The sequence below is a fragment of the Periplaneta americana genome, chromosome 3 (assembly GCF_040183065.1).
Source record: "Periplaneta americana isolate PAMFEO1 chromosome 3, P.americana_PAMFEO1_priV1, whole genome shotgun sequence".
NCBI classification, from domain to species: Eukaryota; Metazoa; Arthropoda; class Insecta; order Blattodea; family Blattidae; genus Periplaneta; species Periplaneta americana.
This window is the reverse complement of record NC_091119.1, coordinates 52,344,936-52,357,088: the sequence shown is the minus strand read 5'-3', so window position 1 is coordinate 52,357,088 and position 12,153 is coordinate 52,344,936. Positions and strand designations below refer to the sequence as shown.

General features: G+C 35.2%; 1 protein-coding gene across 3 annotated transcripts in view; it reads right to left on the bottom strand.

Moving 5' to 3' along the window:
* Positions 1-12,153, bottom strand: part of LOC138696029 (uncharacterized) — a 125,401-nt gene that overhangs the window by 93,360 nt on the left and 19,888 nt on the right. The window contains exon 2 of one of the 3 annotated variants that reach the window (XM_069820516.1): positions 6,141-6,219. The exons of the other annotated variants lie outside the window; for them this stretch is intronic. Coding sequence (XP_069676617.1) covers positions 6,141-6,155 — 15 coding nt within the window. The 5' untranslated portion in view covers positions 6,156-6,219. The remainder of the gene's footprint in view (positions 1-6,140; positions 6,220-12,153) is intronic. 3 annotated transcript variants of the gene reach the window in all.

Sequence of the window (12,153 nt, the reverse complement as noted above, 5' to 3'; positions counted from 1 at the left end):
ACCAGTATAATGCTAGAGTTGTTTCAGTGTTGGGCAGTGGCGTAGCGTCAACGTGAGCTAAAAAGCTCAGCTTCCCCAGTTAATAATAATTTCATAATAAAACTGCAGTCTATGGACAAAATTATTTATTAATTTTAATAGAATTTATATTTACGTGTTAAATATTGTGATGTGGCAGCTCAGGATGATTTGTGATGCAGCAGTAAACAAGAAGCCTGCTCACACCAGCTTCCAAGCAGACTGGTTTCTTACACTCATTCTTCTGTGTAACCCACCCCGCAGATTTTCCATCCCTTTCTAATTTATCTATCCTGGTCGCAAGGCAAGCAAGAAGCTAGCTTTGACATTGAAAATAAGTAGTTTCCGAGTTATACCTTTTCGTGAGTTGTGTTCAGTTGAAGTGTTAGTGTGCATTGTGGTTGATATAATAAATAATGAGTGAAATAACAGTTCCTGACACCAGTTTACTTGAATTTTTTTTAGGACAATTCTATTATAAAGACTGATTTACGAACAAACGTGTGATCTAAAAAATAAATGACCGACTCCCTTGCTGTCAATGAAGGACACAACCAAAAGACAGATGCATACTTACATAATGATACTAATACTGTATCTATTGACCGTTAATATTGTGATTTCTCTAAGTATGACAGGGAGTGAGCTAATGTTATACATATAGGCCTACATGTCTATTTGTTAGAGATATGTGTAAACTGTGAAATCATATTTTGCTACGTACATTACCATTTGAGGTCATGCCTTATTGGTGTTACTTACGAGGATCCACCCAATCTTCAACTGCTGACTTGACATTGACTATTATTTATTTTAAGACCATATTTTTGTAATACGTTTTCTCATATTGCATGAAAGACAACTTGAATTAGCTTCCCCTGCTCAAGATTTCATGGTACGCCACTGGTGTTGGGTAGGAAATCATTCATGCAAGGGCCAGTGACAATGTATAATACTGTGCATTACGGAAACAGTTCAAAATGACGTGGCAGACACAGGATCTTTACATTTCTCCATAAGAAGAAGTCAAGTGATTAGGCCTGGCAATCATGCAGATTGACCTCGTTCTGTAAAACCTGATATAGAGGAACTCATTCTTGAAGTAGTGAGAGATGAACCATCAGCACACGTGCAATTTCATGCTGTGTTCATTTAGTCACAGCTCAGTGTTGTGGATTCTGTATCTCTTTCAACCACAGAAGTTCACTAATTTCAGTCTGGTTGACAACAATGGCTTTTAAAGTTTAAGGAAACTACTTGTGATGGCTGTATGCAGAATGATGGGAATAGTGGAAGTCTGGTGTTGTAGATTTACATCTCGTCAAAAAATTGTATAACTCTTGACTTGTTCCTTACCTTAAAGCTTCAACGTCAATATAAGATCTATGGAATACAGTAAATGAAATTAAAAATTTTCCTTGATTTCGTTAAATGACACAAAGGTGTAATGCCCACGAAGTGTTCTAATGTGAGATGAACCACAGTTTATCTTTTCCCAAACCACTAAATTACTTTCACTTTTTTTCGATACTTAGCACAACACGTTTTCTTTTGGCACCCATGGAAGATCTATTTTTGCATATGAAGGTAATGCAAGAATAGCAGAACAGGGGCTGAATGGTGCATGGGTTTGCATTATTGTTTGGAAGTTACTGGTGTTATGTCTTTTCTTTGAAAGCACTATTTTACAAGTTAGAAAAAACACCATCTCCCACAGGTATCTGTTTCTGTTGCCGGTAACATTCGTACTACATATTGTCTATAAAAATACGCATTAATATAATGTACAATCAACATCATCGGTAGCACTACAGCCTGGGTCGAACCTTGGCTTCTTTCAGGATTCTTCGCCATTTGTCCCTATCTCTGGCTACAATACACCAATTCTTCACTCCAAGTCTTTGAACATCTTTCCGTATGCAGTCCCCCCATCAAATCTTAGGTCGTCCTGCTCTCCTCCTTCCCTCGACTTTGTACTCCAATACTCTTCTGGGTATCTCGTTCTCTTCCATCCTCCTTATATGCCCTGCCCATCTTAGTCTTGAATTGTATAATGTCAGAGAATTTGTAGAGTTCATATAACTCATTGTTATACCTTAGTCTCCATCCATTACCATCACTGATAGGGCCATAAATTCTATGTAATATCTTTCTTTCAAATATATAATGGCATTGGATATCAGTTTCTGTCATAGCCCAAGTTTCGGAGGCATACATAAGAGTTGGTTTAATTAATGTTTTGTAGATTCTGTGTTTAGTTCCACGAGAGAGCAATTTAGATTTAAATTGTTTTTTTTTAAACCAAAATAACTTGTATTAGCTATTTGGATACTTCATATTATTCTGCAGTGCAAAAAAAAAAAAAAAAAGAGAGAAAGACAGTTGGATAATCTGCCAATCGGTTAATAGGGTAACGGATAATTGAGGTTCTACTGTATATAATACGCCTCGTGATTTTCCATATGGTATGTCTCACTTCATTCTCTATATAATTATTCAAGGGTGTATTTGGACTATTGCAGTTCAAAATTTGATAGTTAAAAATACTGTGGTTTAAAACATCAGAAACCATAATTGGGAATTTTTTTACATGTGCATACTGTACATAAAGTCGTGGCAGAAGAAAATTATAAGATGATAGGCGACAATAAGACATATGTGTACATGGGGAGACTAAAAGGAAAGCAGTAAATAGGAAAGATCGAATACTGGGTTTGCAGTGAAAGAACTGCTCTTGGGCAGAAAACTATGAATGAATGAAAACTGTAGGATATATAAAATTACTGTGAGACTATTAATGCTTAAAAAGTAATTTTAACAGAAGATGTATTTAATCAAATTCTTTGTAACCAAGGCTCCACTGTCATTTTTCTTTTTAAGTTTAAGACAAAGCAGTGCTATTTTTACAAGCGAAACTTCAAAAATTTTCTGTGCATATTCCGTAGATAAATTAATTTATAAGCACTGACTGAGCAGAGAAAAGTCTATACAGATACACATGCAGACAGATATTCTAAAAAATGACCTCTTTAATTTAATTTTAAATCTGCAACCTGGTATTTTGTTGCATTACAGTACTTTCTTCCTATATAGGTATTTTATAGTGAAAACATAGTATTCAATAAATTCCTCTTCCCCTCTTGTAGTGTACTCTTGTTTTTTTTTTTTTTAAGTATAATGGATGAGACAATAAAATACAATGCTAATGTATTGGTGTACTCTATCATAACAGCTAACACATGCCAATTTTTTAATATTAGAGATTTACTGGGAAATTATCCTATTTGGGTAAACAAAAACGTAACTGAACATAAAATGCAAATCTGGCTTTCAGGTAGAAGTTCCCTGTGAATAATTTCAAGGGAAAAATTGTTCGAGGACCGGCTATCGATCCCAGGACCCTTCACTTAGCACACGGATGCTCTTCTGACTGAGCTACCCCCAGAAACCATACACAACATCGTCATAATTCTTCCCTTTGTATCCACACAACTCAAATGGGCTGACAAGACACCAGAAACCCAAATTTTGAGTGCACACAATTCTGTGTGACTTAAATTGTGGCTTTCTGTTAATGTACCTGCAGTAACAAATATATTATGCAAATCTGGCTTTCAGGTAGAAGCAGGCTTGAATAATTTCAAAGGAAAAATTGTTCTAGGGCTGGGTATCGATCCCGGGACCCTTAGCTTAGCGCACGAATGCTCTATCGACTGATTTAAGCCTGCTATATATTCCCAAAATAATGCATGCAGCAATAAACGTTGTTCTATGTAGGGTTACAATAAAAGGTATGTACAAACAGTCACAGTCCTTACGTATAAGAGCTCATGGTAAAATAATAAGAAACACTACAAAAGTCCATCAATGTACTGTATTGGCTCGAATCTAGCATGATCTCGAATGTAATATGACTCCAAATGTTCAGATGTTTTATATGGAAAAATTAAGGAAAAAAAATTCAATATAATATGAGACCTATACTTTGAAAATGTTACAGACTGGGAGGGGGGGGGGGGATCTTACAAATATAAAGCTATTTTCAAAGTTTTCAGTTCCAGTGTTTAGCAATATCCTTTTCTGAAACTTCTAGTTTTCATAATCGCCATTTTCTTCTTCTTCTTCTTCTTCTTTTCCCTCCACCTCCTCCTAATGCCTCATCTTCTGAACTGGAACTGGATTCTTCTCCAGGCTAGTAATCATCCCACAAAATGTCACCCTTAAGGGAAGACTCCACTGAAAATCATGAAAAATTTTCCAAATTTTTTTTTTAGCTATTTCACTTATTCAGAATTTATATTTTCATACCCCAAATGGATTCAGCTCAATTCTGATTACAAATACTCATATGTTTACAATTTTTAAATTATGGCTGAAAGGGGGCATGGAATTTAAAGAGCTGTCAAAATTGTTTTTCATCGAAGAATTCTTTTTTAAAATTTCTGATTACAAATCTAGTAACTTTTTGTTGGCTCCCTGAAGTTACTAGATGAATGTAGCGGAGGAGAATATTAATTTACATAAATATTCATTTTATTTTCAAATCTATTTTTCTGTGTTCAGTTTTGTTGATTCAACACCAACTTTCTTATGCCAAATATTAATCAATCTGGACGAAATGTTTACTGCAAGTATTTATGAGGTAGCTGCATACTTCTATGCATTTATTTTGTGAGAAATGCTGCTAATTTATTAAATAATAAAATAAACTAGCAGCATTAAGAAAAATATTAATAAAATAAACTAGCAGCATTTCTCACAAAATAAATGCATAGAAACATGCAGCTACCTCATAAATACTTGCAGTAAAAATTTCATCCAGATTGATTAATATTTGGCATAAGAAAGTTGGTGTTGAATCAACAAAACTGAACACAGAAAAATAGATTTGAAAATAAAATGAATATTTATGTAAATTAATATTCTCCTCCGCTGCATTCATCTAGTAACTTCAGGGAGCCAACAAAAAGTTACTAGATTTGTAATCAGAAATTTTAAAAAAGAATTCTTCGATGAAAAACAATTTTGACAGCTCTTTAAGTTCCAAGCCCCCTTCCAGCCTTAATTTAAAAAGTGTAAACATATGAGTATTTGTAATCAAAATTGAGCTGAATTCATTTGGGGTATGAAAATACGTGTATAAATTCTGAATAAGTGAAATAGCTAAAAAAATTTGGAAAAATTTTCATGATTTTCAGTGGAGTCTTCCCTTAATGGTATCCATGTTATTAAACAACTGACTCACTGCTAATTTTATCTCCATACTGGTTGGTTTCTTTTTTATAATTTGTCTGTTGGAGTCAGAGCATAGTCATCTTTAAGCAACCAGTTATTATACTCTTTGTGCAAGTTAATCTTAACATCTACGCATATCACTTGAGGCTGAGATGTCATCCTCTCTGGAACAAGGACGAAATCAGCATTCATTTATGCTACTTGCTTCTTTATTTTATTAGTTATGTGGCCCAGAAAAGAATCAAGAATTAACATTTCTCTATTTATTAACAAAGCCCCTGGTCATCATCCCGCACAACCTTAAGCTAGTCAGCCACCTTCTTCTGTCATCAGCTCTTCTCCTGTGCTCAAAATGTAACACCATGGGATAACTGTTTTTTAGAGGGGGGGGGGGAAACACGCGCGCACACACACACACACAAAAAAAAAATATACTAGATTTGAGCCAATATGATATCCTACTTGAAGTCAGACTTATTAAGCTTTCAAGACCCTTATATTCATTGTTGTTTACTTTCTTCACTTACATTTTTAGCATCAAACTACCTCTAATCCCTCTTTAAATTCCAACCTTCAATGCATTATGAAGCACACATTATAAACTAAATTTTTCTGCTCATTTGGAGCCCTCTTGAATGCACACATTCTTGTACTATTTATTTTTACAGTCACTGAGTCTACTTTTTGTAATCAATGTGACAGACAACACATACAAACACACAAACACATAAAGCACCCTCAAGCCCGTATTTTCTGAATACAGGTCATGTGAAACATGCTCATCTGTAGCAGACTTGTCTTTCTCTGTACTGACATGAGAAAGTTGAAGAAGTCAACACGCAGTACTGTATGACCGAACAATGCAAGACGTATAGCAGTTTACTCACTTGATTCGTTTTCATTTGGCAGTTCTTTTAGAAAACCTCAGCTCAACTGCAAAGCACCTCACCACTCGTACGCCACTCTCTGGAATATCAGGTTGTTCAAAATGTATTTAGTGTTGTTACAACTTACAGCTGTTGTCGGTACAGATCTCACAAAACTCTGTCTTTAAACATTGTGGGAAACTTCCACATTTTTTCACAGCATAATGGATTTCGGCTTAGTGAAAGAGAAATTTATAACTTCTACAAACTCACATATGGAAATTTTTATCTGCTGTTTCAAGTGAGTAACTAAATTCCAATTTTTTTCAAGTTATAGGCCTAATCGTAAGCTAAGGTAAAATAGGTATTAGCATTTTTAGGGCAAAATCAGCCAGTAATATTACCATCACTCATCAAATCCCATGTAACTACTGTATTCATTTGCATTTAAACATTTTAATAATTACATAAAACGGAACTCTAAAAATATAACCCAATACCAATCATAATTTTTCTGTTGCATACAGATTGTTGGTCTGGACACAAACTGTGTAAGATACTCTTTTATGCTCGACCATGCCGAAATGTAGTAATTATACACCTGGTAGCAATCCTTTAATGGATCTCATTAAAGTACACCTATCCATTAAAGTTCAGGTGTTCCACCAATCAGAAAACACCATTGTAGCAATATGAAAGCACAAGTATCGATTATTCTCGGATATGCATTTGAAAGACAACTAGCAAAACGTCACAGAGGCTGGAAATCCAATACTGTCGCAGAAGGTTATGTTCTGTTACTATAATAATTAGCGTTAACTGTAAATAATATTCCAATAAATTCAATTTGCCATCTCGTTTTTAAATGTCTAAATCAATTTCAAGGTTATATCAAGATCAATCTTTATTCTACTCTCTAGATTATATCAAGGTCAATGACATTTGTGTCTTGGAAAAAATCAATACTTTCGCGTCTGTGCACATCTCACAATTTACGAGATATTGCACAAGGTCAGTTACGCTCCCCAGTCAGATAAGAATAACATGAATACTTATGAATAATTTAAAGTTAGAAATATGGTCGAGCATAAAAAGTCGTATGAAACTTGCCTATAATGGTAATTAAGACACTCATATGAAAATTATGAAACTTGCTTCAAAACATTACTCGCGTCTTAATTACTACCATTATAGGCTCTTTGCATAATGTACTATTAACTCTATAGCTCATGGGTGACAAATTATTAATGACAGTCGTCAATTTTCTAACAAGTGTTTAAATTTTGCACCTTCGGTTGCCACATGTCCTGAAAAAAATATGAACTGTCCTGATTTTCTAGCATTATGAAGAGTCCCGCCTAAAATGAAAAGAAATTCGCCAAAATCCCGATTCTGAGAAAATTAATAAAGAAATAGTCTACATTTTGATAAAGGAAATGTCGAAGTTGTATTTTCTCTATGAAATAAACAGTGTGTCTATAATCATGACCTTGTTTTGATAGGACGCATTCCTTCTATACTTATTTTTCATTATGATGTTTTTAGATAAGAACTGATTTATATCCTAAATATAAAGGAACATTAGATATACCACAAATATAAATATAAGGTATAACTCATATAGGTATAGAATCAATAAATCTTGGATATAAATAAAACTTAATAGACATCAATTTACCAATTATTTGACTTAATTACTACTAACATGCAAATTATGTCATATATATCAGTCTGAAATTTATGATTTAATTTTTACGAAGTAAAGATGTATTAAGTTTTCTATCACAAAAATATGAATGTCATAATGTATAAAATACCATAGGGCCTACTTAATTTTCCCATATATTATGAAAAATATTCTGCAGGCGTTTGTTTAAATATTCAATTAAAATAATTAAAAAGTCCTCCCCCTCTAATTGCAGGCACTTTACTTCCTTCACTCAGCCAAGCATCTCCAGCTGTGAGTGACGCACGAAAGCTGTAGTTCCTTTAGCCTTGCCTTTGGCGTACCATGAGAGGCGAACTACATAGCACCATATGATAATGATGGTGACGATGATTATTAATGGAGCAATGGTGGAATGTCCGTAGGGGAAACGGGAGTCTTACCCCCACAAAAACCTAACTATCACCAACACTGTTTTTGTCCACCACAAAATTAGAAAGTTATCAAATTAAAAAAAAAATTGTAATTCACATCTCACAGGCTATATCACTTCTCCATGCATAAGCCTAATATATTTAGAGATCAATCTATTTTAAATTTGTTCTGTTCTGCTGAACTAATGTGTGTCAACTCTATTCTTACCATAAAGAAAGAAACGTAGGTATTCTCGTAAAATCTCGAGAGATGAGATCGATAAAAAAACAAAGGAAAGAAATGTACCCAAAGATCTACGAACAGATAGGGGAAATAGATAATTGGAAGATGTACGAAGTTATACAATATGTACCACATTGCTAAATTAAGACAATAGATGGTACTCATGAAAACAAGTAAAAAAACCTTATAATAAACATAGATCCAAAAATAATATTCTCAAAGTTACGATTTTTCTATTTCACAGAGTAATAGGGTAAGGCTGCACTACATCATACCCGAAGGTCGGATGACGCCATCTGATGATCTGACATTCAGGTCAATCATAAACTTTGAGCCGTTATATTAATGGATCGCGAATATCTGTCACAGAAATCGTGAGCAACAAGAATTCTTGAAAGAATATTTCTCTAAGATGAAGACTACACATTGTGAAAAAAATTACTCGACATGATACAGAGTACAAGCTGTAGGTCTACTAATAACAACAAAGGCCGTGTAGATATTGATTTCTGGATTTATGATTGTTATAAATTCTTTTGGTGAATTTTGGTGAATATCACCTATGTCGAAGCCTGTAATCCTCCTTTTTGAACAGACTGTTGGCTATAACATCCTGTTGAAAGCTAGTCCTGCTGTTATCGTAATTAATTATCTGAAGAAAATTGGTTACAAAATGTCGAATTCAAAGATAACATACTAACAAGTAAGTATGAATCAACCAACATATCAAGAAAACAACTATTGAAAAAGTAACACAAACATACATTAGGAGGAGCCAAACAGGGAAGCACCCAAGAAACAATGAACAAAACGTATAGAACATACATGCAATCTGTAACCTATGGCAGTGTAGCACTAATGAAACAACAAAAAATCAGATTACAAAACGTTTCATTACAATTTGTTAAGCTTACCATATGTGGTACAATCATTAAGTTCTGAGACTGTCGCCTGGAGAGTAGGCACCCACAAGAATCTGGATGTCTCACAAGATGCCGCGTAACATGGCGTACACTTAAACAAATCCATATCCTCCCTCAAAATAGTAGCCATTGGCCGTTATGCACGTCTACCAATGTTGGTATAGTTGCTGGAAGCACCGTTGAACGATGTTGGCAGGAAGGTCCCATATGGCTTCTCTTGTGGCAGTCATGACCTCTTTAGCCGAAATGAAATCTACACCTACGTAGGATTGCTTTCATGCGGGGAAAGAAAAAATCGCATGGTGCGAGATCAGGTAAGTAAGAAGGGTGTGGCAAAACGGCGACCTGTTGCCTTGCAAGTTCCTCTTGGACAAGGACAGAGCGATGTGCAGGGGCGTTGTTGTGTAGTAAGAGCCAATTCTTCCTACACCAAAGCTCAGGATGCTTAAGACGAATTGAATCGCGTAAATGGCAAAGGATCTCCTTGTAGCGGGTCTTGTTTACAGTTGCACCTTATGGGATGAATTCCATGTGAAGAATTCCATTTGAATAAAAAAGCAGTTCAAGCATCATCTTGCCTTTTGACTAGTCTTGTCGCGGTTTTTTTCTGTCGTGGCAATAGTGGCATTTTTCAGGTGACAGATTGTCGCTTCAGTTGCGGATCGTAAAGAAAACACGATGTTTCATCTCCAGTTATGATCCAGTTGAGATACGTCGGATCATCATCAGCACTACTGATCAGGTCACCACAAATCATCACGCGAACATCTCGTTGGTCTTGCGTCAGGATGCTGGGTAACACGCAACATGTTCAGGTCATGAGACAGAATTTTGCAGCATGTATACCATGGCTGACCCCTACTGCTGCTGCGAGATCGTCTACCGATTGGGGGGCAGCTGGCTGCATCAACATTGCAACTTCTTCAACCTTGCATTCAGTTCGAATTGTTTGTCGCCGACCAGTACACACATCATCCTCCAAACTATCTCTCCCTTGCGAAAAACGTTGGTGCCACCTAAACACAGCACTGCGACGACTCAATGCGTCGTCATCGTAAACTAGCTGCATCATTTGAAATGTTTCGGTAGCGGTTTTACCTAATTTCTGGCAGAACTTGACATCTGCCTGTTGCTCAAACTACAACATACTCGAGTTTCGACGCGTGCATTCAAATCACCATCACAACAAAGACAGTATACAGTATTTCTGCTTACACTGTATGCACACAACTGTCTCTTGCTGAGACGAGAGACTAACTGACAAGGTACCGGTACCTTACCACTGTGCCACCTATCCGCTCTAGTGCACCACACTGCCACTATGTGCTAGTCTCAGAACTTAATGACTGTACCACGTATGTTCTGTAGAAAATAGAATAGTCCCCTTTTTTTGGCCTAGGTGTCCAGCGTCTCCATAATTTTTGTTGGAATGCACAGAATTTAATTTAATCAAACTTTATTTCATAATATAAAGATCAATAATTTCTTGAACTGATGTTTACTGCATAAATTAATGTTGCAGTCATTGTTTTGATTTGTGCAATTTTTTTATTTTGAAATCAGCAAACATAAATCAACAGCAGTGTCATTCTAGTTTTTTTAACAACCAGTTCTCTCTGCTAATAACCGCAAATTCCAAAATTTTAATATCAATTCTTGTATGCTAATTAAGATAATATAAGTGACTTCAAATAAATGAAGGGAAATTGCAATGCAACATGCTATTGCAGAATTACGAGTAGGGTAATTTAAAAACTCGCAAATCCTGTCTCGCGTCATTAAGAAGGGGAATACACAATATGCACACTCGCGTCATTAAGAAGGGGAGTACACAATATGCACAACACCAACTAGCTAGCTTTGAATATCTGAACACAATGACATATTTTTTTAAACATTCCGAGACACATCTGCACATGCACTTAACTTATGCCTTCTGTATCAAGTTAATTTAACACTAAATGTTCAGTACATAATCGCCACTTTGTAGCAATGCCATGTATGTACAATATGACATTGCTACGAAGTATCAGGAATTAGTGTTTCCACAAAACATGAATTTTTCCTTGGATCAAAAATACAATATGGCGTTACTACAAGTTGGTGGTGATGTACTGAACATTTACCAATTTAACTTTCACTTTCCAGAACATCAACCACTGTGTTATTTACCTACTTTTGTTAGACATACCGTTACAATCTCTATTATAAAAACTTGATTGAATGCTTTAACACTTCACTGCTCTCTGCAAATTAAATTCAAACATAAGCACAGCTTAAAAATGATACCAAATGCTACTGGCCCAATGACTAATAATAGGCTACATTTAGTATTGTCAATTCAATGATAAAATAATTTATTTCACTCAAATGGAATAAAAACTTGTAGGGAGGAATGTTAAGAGGAAAACGAAATATTTTATTAGTGTGCTTAATAATATATTTTGCAGTTGGAAGTTCATTTATATATATTTTTTTTTATCCATGACTGGTATCTAAACTGGTCCTTATTTCATCGTCCTTAGCAACTAAACACTGGCTTTATTCACAGCAGTGAATTAAAAACTTTTTCCATGACAACCAACACAATAGCAACCATAAAATCCATAAATCATTTATAACTTCTTGACAAACAACACGTGTTTAGTGAAAGATTTTAGATAAGGGCGCAAATAGCCATAGTAGCTGACGCGCCCTTTTTAAACCCCACTAACTAACTAACAAACAACACATTACAAAGAAAGGGCATACAATTTAAAATTGAATTTAGATATCACTAATGGATAAA